Here is a 26904-nt window from a genome sequence, read left to right as displayed (position 1 = left end):
ACCATGGTGTCTACGAGATACCTTGTTCCAGTTGCCCACGTACATCCATAGGACAGACAAATAGACGAATCCATTACTGTATTTACGAACATTCCATATCAGCATCATATTCAGAGAGGCCACAGCATAAACCCGCGTGATGACACTAAAAGATTGCTGGCAACATGGCGACCGCTGCTTCACCGTACCAACCCATCCCGCTCAGACTGTTTCCGTGCATACTGAGAGTATAAAAGTACCTACAAAGGGTAAGACCGGTCGTCACTCGACACTGAGGAATAGGCAGATTGAGACCTCAGTGCCGTTTGACGGTTCTTGTATTACTGAAGAACAAGATACTATGAGGGGAGTAGGCAGAAAAAGAGTAATATTATAAAAATTAATTCACTTGGTTTTTCACTAAACCGAACGTTCAACATCCCCTCAGATGTCTTCTTCAGGGCTTTCGGGCTCTCAGTCTTCTGATCCCCAGATCTTTTCATTACACTGTTCACTATTCACTGTACTACCACTTAGTAGAACTTTCGACAACCTCTCTGATGTATTGTTCAAGGCTTCAGAGATCTCAGTTTCCTGAGCCCTCAAATTTTCTCACTACACTGTTCACTACTTGGCCTGTTCTAAGATCTTCCACTATTCCAATCTATTATAGGTTTTGGGCTTCAAGTTCGTGATTTTTCAGGGATTAGGTCTTGTTCAACCTGCTCCATATATTTAGGCTGGGTGTTCCTTTTGGTCTTCTTCCCGTTGTTGCATGCCTCATGAAATTCCTCTTTATTATATTACTATAATATATAATATACATAATGGGCAAAGTTTTGGAAGGTTGGGAGTGAGGAGTAAACCTAGGCGGCGTCAAGATATCTGCCTTTCGCAGACGAAACTACACTTCTAGCCTCTACTCCAGAAGAAATTACTAACTTATCAAAAAAACTCGAGGTAGAAAGTGCTAAGTTTGGACTCATGGTTAACTACAACAAAGCCAAAATCATGGTTATCGATCGCCAACAACACTTTCCTGAAACCCGAATTATTCCGTTATATGAGCTAGTCTCCTCTCTGATATATTTTGGAGCTCTAGTTACGAACACAGGTCGTTGTGAACCCAAAATTCGCCGCATTTAACTAGCAAGAGCAGCAATGACTGAACTAAATGGGGTCCAGCGAGATCGTTACAATACTATGACAAACAAGAAATGACTCTTTTCAATTCTGCTCTTTTCCATATTTTAGTATACATGAGAGACATGGGCAGTCAAATAAACAGATAGACAACGCATAGACGCTAACGGTTAACTAGAGCTGTAGCACCACTGATGATGATGAATTTGACCAAATCATAGTCCTCCATATTATTCATCTTTAATTCAGGCTTTATGCTTTACAAGAAAAACACTAGATAACGTCTGATAAATTATAAAGAAGCTGAAACAACAATCTCTTAAAGGAATAGTATCCACTGATTCAAATCTTACTCATTTACCAATTGAAATGAGATGACAAATACATATGTATTAGTAGCTGAAAAGAAACAGAGAATACACGGCAGATGTTGGTACCACGACCGCCAGCGCTCCAGTGGCGCAATTGGTTAGCGCACGGTACTTATAAGACAGTAGTCGTGAGCGATGCCGGGGTTGTGAGTTCGAGCCTCACCTGGAGCACAATTTTTTTAAAATAAATTCCCCAAAAGATAAGCTGTTAGTAAAATATAACAGACACCATTGGGAAAAACAGAAACGAATGAAAATTACAATTATTATTCGTTCTTCACAATTCTCTTGCAACTGGAAACTGATTCTTCATCTAATTCTCCGATTTTAGTGCAATAAATTATAATTATCTAAATAAAAGTTTTAAAAATAAGTTTTTAAAACCAATTACGAAGTGTGGAATAACTTGTTGATCTATGAAGGTAATAACACTGTACTATTCAAATAAAAAAACGAGGGGTGCATGAAAATTTCATGTGTTCCGAATGGGGCCAATAAAAATAAACCATTTTTTGTTCATTTAGGTTAAAAAGAATATCAACTGACTGTAAATGAAAGTCAAATTTATTTTACATAATAATACGTTGGAAAATAAAACAATATAATTTTGAATTACTTATTTACAAAGTAAATATTTGTCAAAAAGTACATTTTGGGCAGATAAATACGCCTTTGTCGGAGTGTGTAAGTCCTACGCATTCTTTCTGCACATATCGTCCATAGGCTGAGCACATCCTTATATCTCTGATCTGGTCCTCGTCACAAACGAAGCAGTACCATGATTCCTTATGGGAAAGACCTCGCTGTGAAGACTGGCTTCTTAATTGTACCACTTGTAGACGGTAGTGACGAATCAACAATTTCACTTTTTAAAGGTTCTTTTTTTATTTTTATTTTGCTCTGTTCATTTTTCTTTTTAGTAGTTTTCGGTGGAGCCTCGCCTTTATCATAACATCTTAGTATTTGGAAAAACGTTTGAAAAGTAAAGTTTTCATCCTTTTCGCTGAAGATTGATTCATCGGTTCTGCAGATTTGTTTACTTTCTGCACTTTTCTTCTGATTTATAGAAGTGTTTCAGTCTTGCTCATTTCCATTTTCATAATTGAGATTTTAAAGCTCGGTTAGGCATGAAGGTGCATAAGCGCTCTCTGATGGATTGAAAAGGTAAATTCCCATAGCTTTGAATCCAGAGATAATATTTCCTGATCTCATAACCTTAGAATACTTCAGAGAATATTCGTGCAAAGACTGTGCCTCTCATCGAGCGTTCAGGACTATTCATCCAAGAACAAAGAACCTCATCGTCCCAAAACGATTCGAAAGATTTGAAAACAGACCTATCCATATGCTGTAACTCATGGGTTGTATTGCTTGGCAGACAAAAAAGAGTAATGCCGTACTTTTCAGCAGATTTAACGATGTTTGCATCTAAATGAGACTTAACACCATCAAAAATCAACAAAGTATTCCTTCAACTCCAAATTGTCGAAAATGTTCGATCTACTTTACAAAAACATCGTGTGTGATCCTGCCTTTGGGTGTCATGACTACTTTGGTTCCAGGAGGAAGATTTTCTTTATTCTGGTTTAAGCCTCTGACAATTAAATATCATTGGTGGTATGTACTGACCACTAGCATTGGCACACGACACGATTCTCACGTTTTCAGCTTGCTCAAGTGCTACTACATGTACTCTTTTTGTTGCTTTTTTGGCAAAAACTTTCTGTTGGTGGTGGAGTGTCAAACGGCAGCCTTTTTAACCGACGTTGTAAATATTCTGAGGCTTTCTGACAACGTCTAATTCCACCACGACTACCTTTATTTTGTCAAAGTAGAAGTGATAATCACTTTGTTAAGTTTACGTGCTCTTGCTGTATTAAAATTTTGTGTTTTACGCCTAGCCATATCAAGCCAAAAATAATCTCAACCACTTACGCCCAGTTTTTTTATTCATTCAGTTAAAAGTATGTGGAATATTGTTTTCCGCACAGAAAGAAAATACACTTATTCCAATTATCTTGCTAGTAATAGGCATTCCAAAGTCAGCAAGACGAACGATTTTTAAACAAAATTCAATTCTTGATCAGATGATAAAATCGTATTTCTACTTAATTTTCTAGTTGATATACCTGTTGTTAAATGGTTTCGTAAGGTCCTCCTAGGTATCCGGAATTCGTTTGAACCCTGGTTGACACACATTACGTTTCCAACAGCATTCAAGGCCTGCTCCATTTGCCCTTCGGTCCATTCAGTTCGCTTTTTCTTAACTTTTTCATTTATAAATAGTGAGACTCTTTGTCAACCATTTTCTATCCACTCCTGAATGTAGGTCTCTTAAAATTGCTTTCATCTTTCTCTATCTTGCGCCAATCTAATCGACTGTTTGCTGCCACTGCTCTTATGTCATCTACCCATCTTTTTTGGGGTCTTCCCATGCTTCTTGTTGTCGTCCTTGGTCTTCATTCTAGAATTCTCCGTGTCCACCTGTTGTCATTATATCGGGCTACGTGATCTGCCCAGCACCATTTCATTTTTGTAATTTCTTCCATAATATCCCTAATCTTCGTTCTACGTCTTATCTCGGTGTTTCTAATCTTGTCTCTTAGTGATATTCCAAGCATGATTCGTTCCATTGCTCTTTGCGTTGTTTCTAATTTTTTAGAAGATTTTTTGGTAAGGGCTAGTGTCTCCAAGCCGTAGGAACAAACTCCTAGTATGCATGTGTTATACACCTTTTTCTTTAAGTTTACAGGAATGGAGGTGTCTTTCAAGATATATGCTAGTTTGCCGAAAGCGCCCCAAATAGTGAGACAGCTAATTATAGAAAATATTTTATAACGTAATGAAAACTATTGATTAAACAGAATAATAATATATTTAAAAAAACGCATAGAATATGTATTAACAAAAAAATGTTAAAGTTTACCATTGAGTTACATCCCCTTTATTTTTAATGACATCCACAATTCTTCGAGGCATAGTTTTTACCAAGTTCTGACTAAATTCGAATGTAAACGAATACCATATTTCTCGCAATTTTTCCTTCAATTCGTTGTTTTCTCAAAACTTTTTTCATTTCGCGCCACAAAGTCTCTATCGGGGACAAGTCGGGACTGTTAGAAACCCATTCCAGAAGTGGTATGATATGGTCTTCAATCCATTTGAAACTCTTTTTTGAGGTATGACAACCTGCGCCGTCCTGGTGGAAGACAAAATCTTCCGCTGATGTTAAGCGGTGTTCCATAATCGGTCTAGGAAATTCTTCTAAAATATTCAAATATTTGTCCGTGTTTACAATCTCATCGATAAAATGTAACTTTCCCACACCCTTAGACGACATGCTGCCCCAGATCATGACAGATGCAGGAAATTTGACTTTTCTGAAGAAGACAGAATACAATAATTATTAGTGCAAAAATAGAAGAGAATTATAAATTCTCAGAATAGTTATTGTATGTTTTTCCAACTGAATGTAAAATACATTATTATACATAATATAAATACAGTCCAAAAACTCGTGAAATATACTGTACATATACGGTTATTAGAGTCGGCTTCGGTCGACCAAAAATAGTAATATTTAATACTTTAAGAAAATTATAAAATTTTAATAAGATTACCAATGTTATATATTTCAAAATTATCACTGATGATGGTCGGATAAGACCGAAAACGTTTTGAAAAATTTTGCAATACGTTTTGGACAAATTCATTATTAATTTAAGATACCAATTACACAAGAAGTTTAGTATTTCCTTGTAAATTTTTTATAAATTATAATTTTTAATATTTATAATAACCTATTACTATTATTTTACCACTACTAATAAAAAAAAGACATATGGATATTTTTCGGTAATGTTAGTGCATAATAAACTGGAAAATAAAAAAATTTCGCTCGACAAATAAACAAAAAAGTGTGCTCCAGGTGAGGCTCGAACTCACAACCCCGGCATCGCTCACGACTACTGTCTTATAAGTACCGTGCGCTAACCAATTGCGCCACTGGAGCGCTGACGCCCGTTGGCGAAATTTATGTTGCGGTCGTATAGACTTAATCGAGCCAGAAAAATGAACAAAATACATTTTACAGCTATTAATTGATAAGCTCATGCATATTGAAGGTCACATTTCACGATACACAATAATAGTCTGTTGTTTTATAGATGTTTCATTTTATTATAATTACTATAAATATTTGAAGCAGTGGCGTCGAAAAGGGGGAGTATTTCTAAATACAGTAAAGTGTCGATTATCCGAACTAATTGGGGGACATATGTGTTCGGAAAACCGATTTGTAAATGAAAACTATATTTATATATATATCTACATATTTATTTATATCTCGAATGACAAATAGGAATTAAACAAAAAAGTGCTTAAAAAATCTTTGTCTGCCGAAGCAAGCTTACCCGTTATCGAGCGGCTAGGACGGGTATTTTTTCAAGAACAGCTATTTGATACTGGTCACTTTCAGCTTATGTTTCAAAACAACGCAAGACCATACCTAAGCAAGCAAAAGCTTCTGAAGCACGAATTATGTTTTCATCTTCATTATCTAAACTTGCAGTTGGTGAGGTGCTAGATGTGGTGTCAGTTTTATTATTGGTTTGCTCTATAATTTCACTATCTTGCATAATTTGGTACCCGGAATCATCATCGTCGAAATCCATCCATTGTTGAACTTCTTCTTCATCACATCCGTCGCAATTGACTTTTTTTTAGCATATCTATTATTTCAGACTTATCTTTCTGTTTTTCTTTTGCATATTCTCTTTTTTCGCACAACACAAAACTTTATTCCATGCTTTTTTTCAAGCTCTGCTCTTTTACACTGTTCTATGCTGCACCGATCATGTAGGACGCGTCCTTCAAATAAATTTTTCCATGATTTCTTATCAGGCTTTCTTCTCCCTCCTCTTCTTTTTCCAAAAGTAACTTACGTAACAATTATTTTCTATAAAACCGTTTGAAAATTTCAATAACGTCTTGATCCATGGGCTGTAATAATGAAGTCACATTAGGTGGAAGAAACATGACTTTTATGAAACCGTCTTTTTCATTTAAGATGTCACGTGATGGACGAGTTGGGACGTTATCAAGAAGCAATAATGTTTTCTTTCTTTTACCATTTTTTAATTGATAGGCTTTAACGGAGGGTATAAAAGTTCCTATAAACCTTCCATGAAAATTGTACTATTCATCCAAGCACTGTTTTGCGAAGTATAAACAATAGGTATCGCATTCATATTAACGTATTTAAAACAACGTGGTTTCTTGCTTTTACCAATTACAAGCATGGGCCATCGGTGGCTGCCAGTAGCATTAGAACAAGCCAAGGCAGTGATACCATCCTTGCTTATTTTAGGTCCAGGTACTGCTAACTCACGTCGTGATGCAAGAGTATTTTGTGGCAAAGCTTTCCATTTGAGCCCAGTTTCGTCTGCATTATAAACGTTTTCGAGTGCGTAATTTTCTTCCTTCAGTATTTCACTTAGTCTTATTTTGAATGACTCTGCTGCTGATGAATCAGCAGATAGTTTTTCTCCTTGTATTTGAAGCTCACGAATTGCATGTCTCGACTTAAATCGCTTTAACCAGCCTATGCTTGCTTGAAAATTTGTCGAACCTCCAAGGTTTTCATTAAATTGAATTGCGTTTTCACATAGAGTCGGACCAGAAATAGGTTCTCCCTGGGATCTTTTTTGAGTAAACCACTTATATGCAGCATCATCTAAATCCGTGTTTGAGGCAAGTTTAATAGTTTTACGACTTGTGGATACATCAGAAGAATCAAGCTGTCACATAAAGTTACCTCTGCTCGTCTTTTGTTTTTTTATATAATTACTCATTTGTAACGATGAGTCCAAGCCATCACCGTTAAACCAGCGTGCGCGCGAACCAACCCATGAAGTAGGAGTGTATCGACAGTAGAAAGGGCAAAGCTCCGCTATATAAACGGCAACATTTCCTCATAGAGACAGAATCGACAGGTGTTGACTGAAGGTTCTCTTCTTCCCTACCCCGGCTTGTGGACGTGTTGAGTTCACAAGTTGTTTCCTTTCCTTTTACCGCCGCTATCCGAAGTGCGTGTTGAGCTCTTCACTACCCGTACTCTGAAGCAGTCGTGTTGAGACTGTCGAGGAGTGTCCTATTAACCCGAATCACTTAAGGGACGTGTTGAGTTCCTTTCCTTCCTTTGTACCTATCGTCCGCTGTTATTAAATCGATACAACGTTACCGTAAAATTTCAGATACAGGTCAAGCTTAATTTGAATAAATAGGCCAGGTACTGAGAAGACTAAACCAAATTGTAAATATGTACATAAGATTTTTGTCGATTTAATTTAAGGAAGACAATAAAGTTTTATTTTTATTTTGAACTCTGTCTCTGACTGTCTAAAAGCTACCCGGATAGTGAGTCCCACGAGAGGACGTCACACATTTAATAACTTGGTTGCAGATTCACCTTCCTCTAACAGTTTATTAAGATCGTATTTATCTTTCATAGAAAGGACACGCTTACGTTTAGGCATTTTCTATCAAGAAGTGTTTGCCTTTGACGCGACAAAATTTCGTTTATTGCCTATCGGCTACTCAGAAGTGACTAATATATACGAATATTTACAACCGACAATACTTTCAAGAATGTAAGGCATACACTATTTTGACCGATATTAACTGACCCTCTTACCTATGTTAAATGCCGAGCGACAATGAATTAATGAATCAGCGTCTTGTAAAAATTGTGGGGGTCGGGAGTTCGGATAACCGATCGTTCGGTTGATCGACGTTCGGACAATCGACGCTCTACAGTACTATGATTTGATCATTGAATCTGTTTAAAAATTAATCTAGGAGTAAAGTTATTTTTTTTCCAACAATTTTCAACAATTTCTTGAAGAAAATAGTAAATAACTTGGTTTTTTCAATATACTTAAATGCTATTAGTTCAACAATCATCATCATCATCTTTGGCTCGACAATCGTCTGTGGATCCTGGCCTGCTTTACGATTTGTCGCCATTCTGTTCGGTTTCTGGCAACGTGTTGCCATTTTCTGAACTCTAGTATCCCTAAGTCAGTCTTAATTCCATCTAACCACCCAATTCGTGATCTGCCTCTACTTCTTCTTCCTATAGATGTTCCTGTCGTTAGCTTTTTAGCAACCATATTTTCAGGCATTTGTGTTATGTGTCCAGCCCATCTAAGTCCCTATGTTTTAATGAACGTTACGACATCTGGTTCATTAAAGAGTTGGTATAATTCAAAATTAAATCTTTTGCGTCACTGCCCTTTAGGAGAAGAATAGAAGTTAGAAGTTAGAATCCATGTTTCCGCCCCATATGTGAGGACCGGCCTCAGCAGTGTTTTGTATATAATTTTAGTTTTTCTTTGGATATTTCTTGAGTGGAATTGTTTTTGGAATCCATAGTATGCCCTATTTGTAAGGTTCATTCATTTTTTAAATTCTTCGCTTGTTTTATTGGTAGTAGTCACTACCGAGCCAAGGCATGTGAAGTTGTCAACACGTTCAGAGATATGACTTCCAAAGACTATTTCCCGTTTCTTATTTGCTATAAGGATGATTGTCTTCGTTGATGACTAGACCGACCTATTTTGCCGCCGTTTCCAATTCTAGAAAATATTGCTCAACATCTCGCTTGCTAAGCCCTATTATGTCAATATATCAGCCTATGCTATGATTTGTATCGATATATTGTAAATAGTACCGCCGTATGAAATTCGTGTGTCTCGGACTGCCTTTTTTAAGGAGGCAAACCAGGGCATCCCTTTGTCTGAGTCCATCCTTTATCATAAAGGATCGAAAATTGTCTCCCTGTAACGCTGGCTGTAGTCTCCAGTGCTGAACATAAGCATCACTCAGCCGTTTTCAGTGCTGGCGATCTTGTACCGTATGAATCCAGTTTGCGGGACTCTCTGAATGTCATTGCTCCATCGTGTTGGAGGCTACTTCTACTTCTACTTGCATCAAATTTAGGACGTCACTCCACCATGCGTTTAGTCCACCTTCCGTCGACCGTCGATCATTCTCGCCATGTGTCGAGTCCAGTTCTATTTCATGGTGTTATTTCTACAGCATCTTTGATTTGTATATATACTGTTCTTCTTCAGGTGCCATCTCCGCTACGGAGGTTGGCAATCATCATAGCTATTTTAATTTTTGAGGCCGTAGCTCTAAATAATTGTTTTGAGCTGCATCCAAACCATTCTCTCAGGTTCTTAATCCATGAAATTCGTCTTCTTTCGATGCTACTTCTGCCATCTATCATTCCTTGCATTATGAGTCGCAGGATGCCATACTTCTCGCCCCGCATCACATGTCCGAGATACTGTAGCATTCTTTATTTAATTGTAAGTTCAACTTCCTTCTCTTTACCTATTCTTCTTAGCACTTCATTGTTCGTAACTCTATCTACCCAGAAAATCCTCATAATTCTTCTATAGCTCCACATTTCAAGGGCGTTAAGTCGTCTCATTGTGTCTAGATTTAACGTCCATGATTCCACTCCATAGTATAGTACACTGTATACGTAACATTTTGTTAGGCGTACTTTAAGAGCTAATGTTAAATCTTTGCCACATAGGACCTTTTTAGTTTTCATAAAATTAGAACGTGTTTTTTATTGATTATGATTCCTAATTTTCAAATTTTTGTGTAAAATATTTAGTTTTTAATTTTATATATCTCGGAGATATTTAAAATATTGAATTATTAGGATTTTTTATTTCTATTTAGAAAACTAAGTATGAAAATAAATTGCAGGTATTTGGTTAGGATTAAATTTAAAATAAGAAGTTATTTGTAACAGTGAAAGTACGGGTTGATAAAATAAATGATTCCAAGAACGATTTCACAGAATAGTTGGACACTGAGTGTAAATAGCAATTAGGATTTTCCAAAAATTAAATTTGATTTCAAGGCCTTTGTAAATATAAAATAGTTATTATTTTTAATTTTCATTTTAATTTTATACCCGCTGTATATAACGACAAAACTTACCACATACGTTTATAGTTACTTTCAGTCTTACTATTGAGATTCATTTGTAAACATTCTATAAATTTCGTTTATTATCATTGACTATTTCGGAATGAACACCGTGAAAACCAACCAAATCCAGAGGAGTATACATCTATTGTCCTTTAAATAAGACGTTTAGGACTATCCCATATACCATCAGCACTGTATTGTTTCCTTTTCGTAAATGACTCCAAATATAAAATCTCTGGAGTTGACTTCTCACGGAAGCTCCGAAAAGGAAGCAATTTCGGAAAGGGATCCACAAATCCGTACAGAATTAATGGATGTGTTCGGTGAATTGTCGGAGGCACGATACGGGTTTTAGCGATGGCGTTTTCACGGGATGATTGTTGAGTTTTACTGCTTTTTTTAAGGTTTTGTGAAATAAGTTAAGAATTGTTAATTACAACGGACTAATAATATAAAAACATTGATCCAAATCTTTAAATAACACATAAAAATACAAAAAGTGTTTTATTTTAAGATTTCTTAATGTTTCAAGTCTGTGGTTAATTATGCGTTTTACAGCTGGTTCCTAAAAAAACTGATACCACTCTTAAAGCCTATTTTGTAGAAAATTGAGCAGTGTATTTTGAAGGATAAATACTTATTATTAGACTTCGGCAAATATGCAAATAAAAATGTAGAAAATATGCGCATAAATATGCACGTGTTTACCCGAAAATATGCAAATATTTTACAAAATATGCATACAAATAAATAAAAAAATCTTAAAATAGTAACAATTTTATTTAAAAAAAAAGTGAATATATAATATGAAAAAAAAAAAAAAAACTAAATATTTCCTACTATTCATTAAGATTTACATTTATTTTAAGTAACTACATCATTTTTAAGTATGAATAAACTTATTTAGAATTATGGTAACAATAAATGACCAAGTGGTGTTCAAAATTTTCTAACAAAAACTTGTGGCTTCTGTCTGAGTACATATATTTATATATGGAAAAACTTCGTTCAACATCAACTGATGTAACGGGAGCATTTTTCAAACTAACCAAAACATTTGGTTCTAAATTAATTGTTTCCGAAATATTTCCAGCTAGAACACTGACTACTTCAGAAAGAATATGGTAACCTTTATTTTTTTCCATAGTAGCTTCAAATTTTTTTAAAATATCTTTTCCAATATTACCTCTAACGTTCCGACAACATGACGCAAATTCTTTTATTAATGCTGTACTTTCGAACAATGACAGTTTTGGTGATTCTAACTGAGTAATTGTTTTTTGAACAAAACTAAAATTTGATTTTATAAATGAAAGTTATTGTTGAAGCAAGTTACTCTGAAAAGTTTGTTTAGAATCCAAAAGAGATTGGGAACTTTCATCTGTTAACGTATCAATTATGTTCTTTATTTTAACAAAATGATCTGCATAAAAATTAGCTGCTTCTAACCATGTTCCCCATCGCATTAAAATAGGTTGTGGTGGAAGAGGAATGTTAGGTAGCATTTCTTTACAAAGTTGAATTCTTATAGGAGATTTAAGAAATACTTTTTTGACACTGGATATCATGGTATTTACAAGAGGAAACTTTTTTCGTATTTCCTCTGCAACTATGTTTAATCCATGCGCTACACAAGTAACATGTATTAAATCTGGGAAAAATATTTTTAAATTTTGTCCTGCTTTCACCATATAAGGAACAGCATCCGATAAAATAAGCAGTAATTTATTAGAAGGAATAGTTGTCGGAAGAAAAAAAGTTGCTAATGTTTTTTGTATTAAACGCGAAATTGTTAAAGCATTTGTTTTCTCAAGTTGCTGGCATGAAATAAGATGAGATTTTGGTAAGGTATCTTCTTTAAGAACACCAATCAATAAATGAGCAATATACTGTCCTGAGGAATCAGTGGTTTCGTCTACAGATATGTAAAAATAATTATCTGCAATTTCTTCCTTAATATTAATTAACACCGACGAGTATAGCCCGTTCACATTATTTCTTCTTAGAGACCGATCACTTGGAACATTAAGTTTGCAATATTTTTTTAGAAACGAACTAAAATTTACATTTGCTAATTTTGAAAGCGGTATGTTTGCAGACACTAATGCGCGACACAAGTCTTCATTAAAAGTTTCTTGCTCATCTAATTTTTTTGAAGTAGATTGGAAACATTTAGCCATTGAAGTTTGATGTTTTCCTCCTATTTTTCCTTTTTTTGCAATGTGTGAAGCAGTTCTCACATGTTGGTCTATCTGAAATTTCTTCTCACATGCTATCTATAAATAAAAATAAAAACCTTTTTTTTAACCCAACCTTTAAAATATAAAAATATACAAGGTGTTTTTGGTTAATCTAATCAAATAACTGGTTTTTGAAACACACAAAAAAAAACACTCGCTAAGTGTTTTAAATGCAGTATTAATTCACAAATTAGTTTTTGTTACTAACCATTAGTACATCATATAACTTATTTTAAAATTCAACAAAAGTTTTTTTTTTTGTTAATTCAATTACAATAAAAATAATTGTGTTTTAGAATAGCTGACTTCATAAATAAAAGTAAAGGTGAAAAATTTTTCTAAATACACATTGTATTGTACCATGGACAATTTTTTCTCACTAAAGGAAGCTATTTTTCATTTAAAAACAACCTACGAGTACTAAATTTCAAGTAAATACGTTTATTGGTTTTAAAGTTATTGTTGTTATTAACTAAAAGAATTTAATTTTTTTTAATTTTAACACCCTGTATCTCGAAAAGTAAATAAGTTTGACCCCTCATTAACTATATCGTTTTGTTCAATTTTTCGAGAAGTATCTACAGTCAAACGTTGTAAGTGTCATTTGGAAACACCCTGTATGTATGAAATATTAGATATTTAATAGAAAATATTAGATACTTACAATTTTGCCACAGACTGAACAGTAGATTTTTCCCATATCCATAGACAGCTCTTTATAAGGTTTAATCCAAGTTGAAGCACTGGTTGTTTTAGGCATTATAAAATCACAATCTTCCTTTTTGTTACGCACAACGAGTGTTTACGCTTTGAATATCAAAACAAAAATGATTTACAAATCTGAGCATCAAATTAGAAATGTTTAGGTACCTAATTCAATAAACTGGGAGATTTTGGAAAATCCCTAAATTAGGAACAAAACTATTAGCCGTTTACCTGCTGTTAAGATACAATAAATTGTAGATAGATTTGGGGATTAGATCATAAAATGCAAATGAGCGAACCCTTAGCGATTATCCAATAACTGAATGCCTCAGTGACCGAGACTTTCTAAGAATGTTGAGGGCTACTTAAATTGATCTTCTTTGAAATTGTAAATGTTTTGTACCTGTAGAGATTACGTACTTAGATCATTTCTTGATTAAAATGACTACAAAATTTTATACAAGAATTGAAATAAATTGGTATGTTTAAAAATTTTCAAATACAGTATAAAAATCTGAACTTTTATGCACTTTATGCAAACTTCTATACAAATATGCCCAAATATGAAATATTTGCATAAAATATGCACAATATGCAAAATATGCAATATGCATATTTGCCGAAGTCTAGTTATTATAAAACGGTTATATCGGCGCAATTTTATACCTCAAAATGCTGAAGAGTTATGGCACGGTATACAACAGGTTTGGAAAGAACACTCTGAAGAAGACAATTTCATAGTTACTTTCATGAAGATTGACTGAAGACTACAAGCTGATGGAGATATTACAAAATAATAATTTTATTTTTACATACCTAAATTTAGTACCTATAGTTATGGTCTTCCAGACCCTCGCTTTCTTTCGAGACTTTCTTGTTCCCTCCATTTTTTATTAATAGAAAAACTGTGGTTCGGCTTATGTTAAAATGTTTTGCTGCCTCTGATAGTGCCCAGTTATCTTTTAATTTGGCAGAAGATTATATAAATCCCTAATATTTAAAAATTAAAATGCGTGATAAAGATACAAAAAAAAACAGTAGTTATTTATAACCCAGATTACTTTACAAAAGGTGAACAAATTAGCGTAAAAACACATATTTTTTTGGAAAAATAAATATTATGAGACAAATTGTGGACATCTGTATCTCACAAACTAAACCGCTTGTCTACAAAAAAAAATCAGGAATATCCTAAATAATGATACAGCAGGAAAGATTAATGCCTTTTACAGCCGATTGCCACATAAATATAGTAAAGCAATGAAATAATTTTAAAAAAATATTATACAAAATAAACGTAAAATATTCTGATAAAGTTAAATTTAAATGTTCCAAATAAAGATTAACATGTCTCTCGATTCGCCGCACAAGATTCAATACAGTTCATGAATGAACTTATTTAAATAAAACAGCAACAAAATACATATAACAGTAAACTGTACTCGATATAGCAGCAAATATGTAGTTTTGGTAACAAATTGTGCAGGTTGTATTTTACCCCAATAGATTAATTAACTAATTGAAAAAAAAAAATGGCAAAAAATAGACCAGTACACATGGTATTCATAGATTTAAAAAAGCCGTATGACACGGTCCCCAGAAAACAACTATGGAACACGATAAAGGAAATCGGAATAACTCAGAGGTTAATAGAAGCCGTAAAAAACCTTTACAACAACAACAAGATAAGAGTTAAAACCGGCAATAAATACTCCAACGAATTTAAGACCACAAAAGGCTTATTGCAGGGATGCTCTACATCTCCGACACTGTTCAAGATATTCCTCGAATAAATATTAAAACCATGAAAAAGGAAATGTAAAGGGATGGGAATACTAATCCGGGACAACTACTTGTACACATTAAGCTTTGCAGATGACCAAGTGATAAGGGCTCAAGATGAAGAAGATCTGTGCTATATGCTCCGAAAATTAGAAAAGGAATACACAAAAAATGAACTGGAAATAAATCTAGAAAAGACCGAATATTTAACAACAGAGCAAGAACCAGTGAGAAACTTGGAAATGGACGATAATAGGGAAATTAACGGCACTGACAAATTTAAATATGTAGGATTCATACTCTCAAAAAATGGAACCACCGAGCAAGAGATAACCAGCAGATTAGCACAGACAAGAACATGTATTAAACAAATGAACGGGGTACTGTGGGATAGACAGATTACCAGAAATACAAAGAAGAGAATCTATAACACCTTGGTACGCAGTATAATGACCTAGGGAGCAGAGAATTCGGTAATAAATAAACGAAACAGGTCCAAAATCACAGAAGCTGCAGAGTGACAAAAATTGATCGCATCAGAAATGAGGAGATAAAACGAAGAATGGCAGTAGAAGAAGACATACTTAGCTACATCGAAGAAAAACGTTTAATTTGGTATGGACATGTGAGAAGAACAGATCATACAAGGTGGATAGCAAAGATTTCGGATTGGAGCCCAATAGGAAGGAGGAAAAGACGTAGACCCCGAAGATCATGGAGGGATAAAGTGAACGAGGCCATGGAAAGACGAGACCTCAGAGAAGGAAAATGGCAGAACATGGAGACGTTGGCTGAAAGAAGGATGGCGGCGACAGCTGTAAAAATCCTTATATAGATAGATAGATATAATCATAGCACCCGCTATCGAAAACGATGTCTCCTTGGACATACAGCAACCACAAACGTATTGAAGATGGCGAAGTAGCCTACACCCCTAAGTAAGACACGACTGTCTTATTTGGCCGATGGAATGACTCTCTCTGTTGACTGACGTGAACCGGCAGTTGGTTCAAGAACTGTTTTTTACGAGTTGACGCTACGTGTGGGTGATAATTACCCAAGACATCTGCAATTTGAACGAAAGACACTCATTTTTCTATGCTTTGTTGTTAACATACAACGTTTTGTTTGCAACAATGTATTAACAACCGTCTAATTGTTCAATAGTATCTGTACTTTTGGCAGCGGAATCTTGGATAACTATACGGGGAGAATCAAAACTAACAAAAAGTCTGTTAATATTTTAACAATGTTTATATACAGTTGCGAAACTGCAACAACCTTAATGTAGCTTGTTTCTTTTCTCTCTCCAGGGTGCTGGAACTATGAAATCTCGTGGTTTGCTTCTTACACTTGGATGTCAAGTTATATAGAACTGTGTGTTAATCTTGCGGTGGCTATACGAATACTAAATCATGTGAGTGCAGGCCGAATAAAATTCGCATCCCTTAATTATATATAAGCGCTACTTAAAAAATTGCGTGGAGAGACAAAACTGACGTCGTTATTGTTTTTTTAACGTCAAAAATTACTTCAAGTACCGTATAATAAAACACCCGCGTTATTACATTTGTTAAAGCTTCAATTGCAGCAATTGCATCAACTACTTGCATTAAATATCTTTTATCGGCCCCATATTCATAAATCATCTTTATTTTTCAATTCCTTAAGTAGCTAGCAGCTACGTAATTTCCGAAGCTCTAAATGTAGCATGCGATTAGAGACAGCGAGTGCCGCAGTATTATGGCATCGCTATAATATTAAATTGTCACTGTTTAGTATTTTATTCTCGTAATAAGTTATTTTCTTGTTTCAGATGGCGCTTTTTACTATTAGTAGAGCGACTTCCTCTTTCAGTTCCGTTTTTCTATTGTTCCTGTTCTTTTCTTCAGCGCTGACGTCTCATATCAAGGTAAGTTTTTCGAGTTGTTTTATATTTAGTCGTTAAAAAGTTACTAGGTATATTGTTTTTGTATGTAGTATAAAGGGATATAATCAAGGTGACAAAAGTTTCTAGCGGTTTGAATCAATAAAAGTTTAATTACTATTGTAGTTTACAATCTGCTCATTTATTACATAAAATAATAAATTAATTTAGGGGCTTAAGTTATAGTAAACATTGCAAAATGTGCTCTACATCAGTGGTTCTCAAACTTTTTTTGATTTGGAAAACGACAAAAATTGAAAAAAAGACAATTTTGAGGCTAATTTGATTTCAATATAAACTTTATTTTAGATCAATAAAATATAGTACATTTGATATTCAAATATCCTTACTTAATGTGATAAATGAAACTGTTTCGATGATGTTTTCATTATATCCTTATAATTATGGCAATCTTTGTAAGTTTGACCCTCAAATCCCTTGATGCTTGAAGTTTGCTTCTTTATTTGTTTTTAATGTAAGTATATGCGTAGAAAGAAGTCTCACAGAGATAAGTCGATGTGAAACACACAAGTTTTTTCACTGCAACCTTGCCAACAATATTATTTTCTGAATATACCTGCATCCAGAGGTCTTCTTGGCTTTCTTTCCGGTATTTGAGATTTAAACTGCTATCTTCGCTGATCTCAAGTAGATTTTGAAAAACTTCATTTGTCATTCCGATAGGTTTATCTTTTGGTATTCATCATTCAGCTATATAAGTCATCTGAGTCAATGTCAGGAAAATAGTTTACAATACTTTCTTCCAAACCTTCTCTCTAATTTTACCAACCATTGCAGCCGCTCCATCACTGCAAATATCCACACATTTACTCCACTCTATATCACTTATGTTAATAGCCTGGAAAATTTCTTCACTAGTGGCATAACTTTTGAGCTCTTCACACATAAAGAGTTCTTCTTCTATTTTCATCCTGAATAGAACCCTCACAAACACAAGAACAACAGCAAGTCCAGCAACGTCGGTACTTTCATCAAGCTGTAAACTGAAGAATTCACAAGTTTTTAATCTATTTATAAGCTCTCTCCCTACAAAGTCTGAAATATTGTGAATTCTCTTGCTTATAGTGCTGTTTGACATCTGCACATTATCAATCTTCTTATTCATATCTGGTCAAGGTTTAATCAGTTCCTCGGCAATGGTATGGGGTTTTCCGGCTTTTGCAATGTGAAAACCAACAATAAATGATGTTTCAGTGGCGTTTTCATTTTCATTTTTGCAGACTCTTTCCATCATACATGACCCTGCCTGAAGAGATGAAGCACGATGTTTGAAGGTTTCTTCGGCCATCAGTTAAACCGGAATGATTACTTTCCAAATGTCTTTTTAAATTAGATGGAACCAAACACCCATTAGCAACAATTTTGTGACAATTAATGCATTGGCCTCCTGGTGCCTGTTCGTTGTCAACTAGAATAAAGCCATATAACGTAAGATAGCTAGAATCATACCTTCTTTTTGACAAAAACCTTCTTTCCACGAATTGAGGGAGAACAACTTGGATGAGCTGGACTTGAATGGATCTCGTGGACATTTGCATCTTTTATATCTCTGGTTTCAATTCGTCAAAATCAAAGTGTGTTTATCGTTGCAAATCACGATCGAAAAGATCGTTCGCTGGTCGGTTCCGAGCAGACATTCCCAATTATACCAGTGCCTTCTGATTCTGAGGCTCGTAATGCTCTCTTCTTTCGTGCTTGAGGTGTAAATCGGCCAATTGCTTTTGAGGCATATTGGTACGGGAACGACGTGAAAAAAGTATTTGAATTTATTAGATGTCAATCAGCAATCCGAATCTCACAATCTAGCCAATCCATTTGAAATGGCTGTTCACACAGATGAAAATGTTAATATTGACGGTGATCACCAATTCGCTGAGGAAAATGTGAAGTGATAAAAATCAGCATTAGAGAATTGTTGAAATCGATCTTAATTCCACTCCACGTACTAATCCAGAGATGCTTGAATGTGAACCAAGATATGTACGTCTGTTTCATCGATTACAACAAAGCTCCAACAAAGTCCGCCACAAAGAGCTCATGGACGTCGTCAAAGCAAACCATTTACAATACAATGACCTTCTAACTATAACAAATCTATTATAAACAGCAGGCCCACATACGCATTAATGAACACACATCAGAAGAGTTCGAAATTAAAAGAAAACTGCGACAGAGGTGTGTATTGTCACCACTACTATTCAATACATACTCTGAAAAAATTATGAAAAGAGCTCTTGAGGTAGAAACAGCAGGAATAAAGGTCAATGGCCAATAACACCAATTAACAACATTAGATATGCGGACGATACTATCCTAATATCAGACAACCTCCAAGACCTCCAAAAGCTAATGAACAAGATAGTTGAGTATGGAGAAGAATATGGATTATCAATAAACATCAAGAAAACTAAATGTTATGATTATTATATTATTTATAGGGGGAGGGTATTATTTAATACCCTCATACCCTGTATGAAGGTATTAAAACCCAAATAATAATGAAAGCCTGACAATTAACTGGAAAACTTTAGAACACGTTATAAACTACAATTATCTTGGCACAATAATTAATCACACAAACGATTACTCCAAAGAAATCAAAGTTCGAATAGAGAAAGCACGAACAAACTTCAATAAAGAGAGAAAGGTACTTTGTACAAGAGAACTGAAGTTAGACTTGAGAGTTGGCTGGCAAGATGTTATATTTTCTCGACTCTGCTTTACGGGATAAAAGCATGGACACTTGACGCTTATACTAATAAAAAGTTGGAAGTATTTGAACTGTGGGTGTATAGAAGAATTCTGAAGATATCATGGACCGAGCATGTCACAACAACGAAGTCATGAGAAGAGACAATAAAAGAATGAAAATATTGGAAACCATCAAGACACGAAAGCTGCAATACCTGCGGCATGTTATGTCTAATGGAAGATAAAACATACTTCAATTAATTTTTCTTCTTCTTCGTCTAGCCCTTCACGTCCACATCTGGACATAAGCCTCTTCAAGTCTTCCTTTCCATTGTTTTTTATTGTACGCTACTTGTAGCCAATTTTTCCCGGCAGTCCTTTTCAGATTTCAAAAAAAGGACTTCAATTAATTGTACAAGGGAAAATCCAGGGCAAGAGAAGTGTAGGAAGAAGAAGAATCTCATGGTTGCGTAACTTGAGGGAATGGTGCGGATGTACATCAACCCAACTATTCAGAGCGGCAGCATCTAAGATCAGAATAGCCATGATGATTGTCAACCTCCGTCGCGGAGATGGCATGTAAAGAAGAAGACGTCACTTACTATGACGCGGACTACATGCATCGGGATCTATACTCTACAGAGATATCACGATAGAATTAATTGTGGAGAAATTGTGGAATTATTCAATAGTTCACGGTGTCAGATTTCGTTTTTGAGAGTGAGTCACCCTCTCCAATATAATGTTGGGATATAGAACACTATATTCCTGTAAAACTTGGTGAAATTTGAAAAAAATTCGTGGAGGATTTGTAGTTAAATAAAAGCCGTAACAATATAAAAAAATTTAAAAATCATCCACTGTTTCCGTAAAAATCAAAACCTTTTTCCATCACAAAAAGCGATATTCACCGATTACAAAGCGGCCCGTCTCCCACAAAACCTACGGATAATCTTATTGTCCCCAAAATTGAATAAAATGCGATTGGTACAAACTCACTGAATACATACATATAAAACGTTCCTTTTATATTACGCTCTTTATTACATTTCCATTATATTTTCTATTAACTTACGAAACATACTCCACCCCGTCAGATTTTAAATACGCTCAGGATATTGTGTATCCTAAAATAACAAATGTTGCCAAACTCAATTGGGCTGCATGGAAACTTTCCATTGTATTTAATAAATTTAATCACTGGGAAAGGATATTATTATGGAAAGTTATACAGCTAAAAGGGTACAGTTCAAAAGACTAAAAGTGTTAAACTCGTTTCGGGGCGTGAGATGAATATATACGGAGTGAATTTTATTGGGAGAAAGGGTTGGAACTCTAAATATCACAAAGAATTATAAGTATTTGTTCCATATTTGCGAAATTACAAACATTAAATCATAATGGAAATGAAAATTTCGTGTTAGGGCTCATTCTTAGTTTGGCCTGGAGTACCTCAAGGATCAATTTCGGGTCCACTTTTATTCATAGATCCAGTGATCTCCAATTTAATATAATATGTAACACTAATATGTATACCGATGAAAGTAAAAGATTTCCTTACCCCTCTATACATTTTCAAGTATTACAATATGACCCGTATTCGGTATCGAAGGTTTTTTTTTTTCTGGTAGTCTGTTCCACATCAGTCTTAATGGAGTCAATTGACTTATAGTACATCTTCTATGAAGTACAAACCCTTCGGACTATTTTATGTAAGATCTTTGCCAACACCTATGAAGTTTTATTTGGTCCTGGTACGCCCAAAGCTCTTAAATCAAGGCTACACAGAACCCTCTCATAGCAACACTAGGACTTTATTTGGTTATAACCTATTCACACCTGTAATATGATCCTGTAGACCCACGGATGAAATCATCAAAAGATGATAAACATTTCAAAAGAAGCAGACCTGGATGACAAAGACCTCAGAATAATTTCAGAACTATACTGGAATCAGACCGCATACATGAAAATTAACGGAGAAGAAACAGATCACATAAAAATACTACGTGGAGTTAGACAGGGATGTATCCTATCGCCGTTGATATTTAATATGTACTCAGAGAAAATTTTTAACGAGGCTCTTTACGGAATAGACGAAGGCATCCTTCTAAATGGTGAAAGAGTAAACAATGTTAGATATGCCGACGACACCATGGTGATAGCAGATAGTTTACAGGGACTTCAGAGGCTAATGGACAGAATAAACGAGTACAGTCAACAGTACGGACTAAACATTAATACCCACAAAACGAAACAAATGATTATCAGCAAGGAGAATATAAATGGGGCTCATCTATACATTAATGGGACGCAGATAGAGCGTCTTCAAAAGTCACAACATATCCCTAGATACAAAAATGAGACATTTGAGATGCTATGTTTTCTCTGTGTTGTTGTATGGGGCGGAGGCATGGACGCTTACAGACACCACTATTAAAAAACTTGAAGCATTTGAGATGTGGCTTTATAGAAGAATGCTGAGAATATCATGGACAGCAAGGATCACGAACAAGGAAGTTCTAGAAAAAATGAAGAAGGAACCAGAGATTGTGTTTACGATCAAACGCATAAAATTGCAATATCTGGGACACGTTATGAGAAATCAGCACCGTTACTCCCTGCTGCAGTCTATATTGCAAGGTAAAGTCAAACGTAAGCGAGGACCAGGTAGAAGGAGAATATCATGGCTGCGGAATTTAAGAACATGGTTTAAGAAAACCTCAACGGAGCTGTTTCGAGCCGCAGCGAGCAAGGTCATGATTGCCAATATGATTTCCAACATCCGAAACGGATAGGAACAAGAAGAAGAAGAAGAAGACCCACGAAAAGTTACCAATCAATTATTGGGATGCACTGGGTTAGTGTTCGCTTTGTTACTCTACTTATACATAATTTAAAACAATTAAAGGGTCATTGGGAAGAACTATGAATGTCTATCTGGAAGCATTTTCAGTAAAATGACAAACAAGGTTCCATATTCAATAACTACCTAACTATAGATTAAAAACTAATTGTTTGGTAATATCTGTACCCTAAAAGGTGGACACATGTGCTTCAATAAAGTTTGTAGAGTGTTATGGTGAGTAGGGTTATTCAAAATGAGCAATTTTGGGTAAAATCAGATTTATTTGACATGTCAAATGATTTTTGTGCAATTTTAAAAACATTTTTTGAAAACGTCATCCACAAAAGAATTTACCAGAAATGCGAGGAACAAATTGCGCCCAATCAGTTTGGATTTGTAAACGCCGGTGGTACGACGGAAGTTTTATTTAGACTGCAGGTATTGTTTCAGAAATGTAGAGATATCAGCTGTAATGTTTTTGCATGCCTGATTGATTGCAAGAAGGCTTTCGATAGAGTCAGGCATGAACAAATGATGGAAGTGCTGAAGAGGACAGGGACCCGAATAGATGAAGAATATACAGATCAGGTCAAAATCTTAAGGGTAGTGAGACAGGGGTGCATAATTTCACCACAGATATTCAATCTGTACTCGGAGCACATTTTTGAAGATGCTGTAAAAGATATTGATGAAGGCATCTCAATAAATGGAGTCAAGCTCAATAATCTGCGGTAGATGAGAAATCAAGGCAGATACGAGCTACTCCAATGCATTTTGCAAGGTAAAATTGAAGGAAAAAGGGCCCCAGGGGGAAGAAGAATATCCTGGCTTGCTAAACCTGAGAGCATGGTATAGAAAGACCTCAACACAGCTATTCCGTCCGTATAGCAACCAACAAAGTCATCATAGCCAGAATGAGCGCCAACGTTCGGAATGGACAGGCATCCTAAGAAGAAGAAGAAGTGGGGAAATTTCAGCTTTAAACTTAACAAGAATAGATTTCAGGCTAAATATAATAAAAACAACAAGAAGAAAAGGTTAAAAACTAGGTACAGGTGACCTTTGTACAAACACCAACTAAGAGAAATAATTATTTACTGATGATTGGAACTGCCATTTTGTGTTCATATCGTACACATTCTGCAAAGTTATAATAAACACGTTATTTAAATGCACCACTTTGATAACAAACGTATTATATTGGCATTCGTCCACTATCCGTAAAGTTTCCGTCAGTTGTTGACGCCGAAATTACCTTTAGCTGTTTCGACTTCAAACGAAAGGCGGAATAATTACCAGGGCCTCGAGTATTATTCGGGGAACTGTAGATTGCATTATGAAAGATCTATTTAAATGTACAACTTTAACAAAATCAGAAACGAATGCTGAGAACCGGAAATTAGAAGTTTATCCGAATGGAGCAATGGATTCTGTTAGTAAGGAAAGTTTACGTTAATTAGCACGGAGTAATGAATTGGCTCTTAGATGTCGTTTTTTAACGGAAGATGTACCTTTATAGTCTAGGCGGGATCTGTTTTGGATTGGACATTTTCCATAGGAAGCTATTTTTTTGCTGGAATCGCTTCAAGATGTGCCCAATATCGATAATTACGATATGCGCCAGTCGCAAACCCTGTGCTAAATTTTTTATTTAACAAAATCTGAAAACAATTGAAAATTTCTCATTTTTTTGCTCCTATTTTCGTTTATAATTCGGAAAATATTGATCCTAGAGAAAAAATTATAACAAGTTAAAAGTTTCGTTATTCAATTTTACACAATATTTCGTTAGCTAGAAATTGAAAATTTAATGTTTATTGTTGAAAAAATAGCAATAATTGGAAAAAAAGTACAAAAAAATGAAGTTAATCCTTTAAATGTTTTCGACTTTCTAAACTTGACTTACCAGCTCCATATTCCGCCAAGAAAAACCTTTTAATATGTTTAAAACGTGTGCTAAATTTTGTTAAGATCGGTCGGATAGGTTTTGCATAATAATTTTGCAATCCAGCCTACTGGAAAAAAATCGCAAATTTTCAAATTTATAGTAGGCCCTAAATAAGGCCCTCAGATAGTTGCAAATTTTTTTAAACTTAAAGGAAGACTCAAACTTTCAAACGCTTTTTGTAAAATTCAAATCGGTTCACTAGAAGAGCCTAGAATTTTTTTTAAAGTTTTAAACATTTTTTTTTATATATTAGGCTTATAAACAAATTTAATAACTTTACGAGCTTTAAACATTTCAATTTCAAAATTTATACACTTAAAGATCATTAAAAGACGCTTCTTTAAAAAAAGACACATTCGGCTTACTGGTTGCCGAGATATTGAAGGTCAAAGTTGGCATACATTTGCCGTGTAACCATAAGTGATATAGGGCTCGTTTTTAAACAAATACCCTCGCCTTCTCAAGTACTTTTTATATCAAAAGTTTTACGTAATGCGCTTCATGCCAACATCCATAAAAAAGACAAATAAAAAACCGTTTGCGCGTAAAATGTCGCTCGGAATGCATGAGAGGTGGTGGTAGGTGACATTCACTCGAAATGTGAATCGGCGAGTTCAAAATCATAGCGCGCGCTAAAAATTGCATTATCTCGGCTTCTTGTTAACCAATTTTGCTTTTTTTTGAATCGCTGTCTCGGACGACTAGGATTTCAAATATCATATTTTCAAATACCATTTTTAATTGCAAATTGGGAAATTTGCAATAAACAATTGTATGTTAAACAAGTAATTACATTTTTTCTTCATGCATTTTTTTGAGCTTGCAATTTATACATTGAAGTAAATTGTTACTTTTAGTAAACAAATATGTATTTATAAATTGATAAATAATTTAAATTGTTAAAACAAAGGCGAACGAAAAAAACTTTTTTTTTTTCATAAATAAACTTTATTTTCACTCAATCTTCAATAATTTTTTTTAAAGTCTTTTTCTTTTTTTGGAAGGATATGTTTAAAGCTCGTAAAGTTATTCAATTTGTTTATAAGCCTAAAAAATATTTAAAACTTAAAAAAAAATTCTAGGCTCTCTTAGTAAACCGATTTTAATTTTACCAAAAACGTTTGAAAGTTTGAGCCTTCCTTTATGTGTAAAAAAATTTGCAACTATCTGAGAGCCTTATTTAGGGCCTACTATAAAATTGAAAATTTGCGATTTTTTTTCAGTAGGCTGGATTGCAAAATTATTATGCAAAACCTATCCGACCGATCTTAACAAAATTTAGCACACGTTTTAAACATATTAAAAAGTTTTTCTAGGCGGAATATGGAGCTTGTAAGTCAAGTTTAGAAAGTCTTTCCAATTATTGCTATTTTTTCAACAATAAACATTAAATTTTCAATTTCTAGCTAACGAAATATTGTGTAAAATTGAATAACGAAACTTTTAACTTCTTATAATTTTTTCTCTAGGATCAGTATTTTCCGAATTATAAACGAAAATAGGAGCAAAAAAATGAGAAATTTTCAATTGGTTTCAGATTTTGTTAAATAAAAAATTTAGCACAGGGTTTGCGACTGGCGCATATCGTGATTATCGATATTGGGCACATCCTGAAGGGATTCCAGCAAAAAAATAGCTTCCTATGGAAAATGTCCATTATGGTCTTAATTTCTACAGATTCCGCCTAGTCTATTAAACATGTATTTTGAAACGTAGAAAACAGGAACTTTTGAAAAACATTTTGGTCAATGTTACTGCAAGGATATGCACTAGCTAATTATTATTTTATTCACACAATTTTTAATTAGCTGGTTTCTCTTTCTAGGTATTTTAGTTTTTATGAGCTTCATATTCGGTTATCTGTAAAAAAGTGGAGTAGTAGGCGATACTGTAGATTAGCGCAGAGCTTCATATTATGTTTTCTGTATTTTTGAAATATAAATATTATATTTAAAATTAAATTAAGTAATTTTATTATTTATTTATTTCTTATATTTTAAACAAATTCAATAAATTATTGTTTGCCCCTAACGCCATCTGTTGACATATTAACAAAGCATCCATTGTTTACTTATGACAAACCTATAAAATTCAGACCAAATATTAATAATAAAATATAAATAAATATCATATAGGTAACTCTGCCTGTATTGATGGGGTGAATTGAGTAAAAAGAATGGACACCACATCGTAATTATCGGAGTGTATGCCCCAAATGAAGATGCAGATCAAGA

General features: G+C 34.5%; 1 protein-coding gene and 2 non-coding genes across 4 annotated transcripts in view; 2 read left to right on the top strand and 1 right to left on the bottom strand.

The window, feature by feature from the left end:
- The window catches only part of LOC140440375 (follistatin-related protein 5-like), a 389054-nt gene that overhangs the window by 14942 nt on the left and 347208 nt on the right, over window positions 1-26904 (top strand). For both annotated transcript variants that reach the window (XM_072530840.1, XM_072530839.1), the window contains exon 2: window positions 17052-17147. In XM_072530840.1, coding sequence (XP_072386941.1) covers window positions 17052-17147 — 96 coding nt within the window. The remainder of the gene's footprint in view (window positions 1-17051; window positions 17148-26904) is intronic.
- On the top strand, window positions 1573-1664 carry TRNAI-UAU (transfer RNA isoleucine (anticodon UAU)). Its single transcript is given in 2 exon segments — window positions 1573-1610; window positions 1629-1664. It is a non-coding gene; the product is annotated as a tRNA-Ile (tRNA).
- TRNAI-UAU (transfer RNA isoleucine (anticodon UAU)) lies at window positions 5414-5505 on the bottom strand. Its single transcript is given in 2 exon segments — window positions 5414-5449; window positions 5468-5505. It is a non-coding gene; the product is annotated as a tRNA-Ile (tRNA).

Source organism: Diabrotica undecimpunctata, chromosome 4, assembly GCF_040954645.1.
Source record: "Diabrotica undecimpunctata isolate CICGRU chromosome 4, icDiaUnde3, whole genome shotgun sequence".
In the NCBI taxonomy this organism is placed as follows: Eukaryota; Metazoa; Arthropoda; class Insecta; order Coleoptera; family Chrysomelidae; genus Diabrotica; species Diabrotica undecimpunctata.
This window is presented reverse-complemented; position numbering and strand designations above follow the sequence as displayed.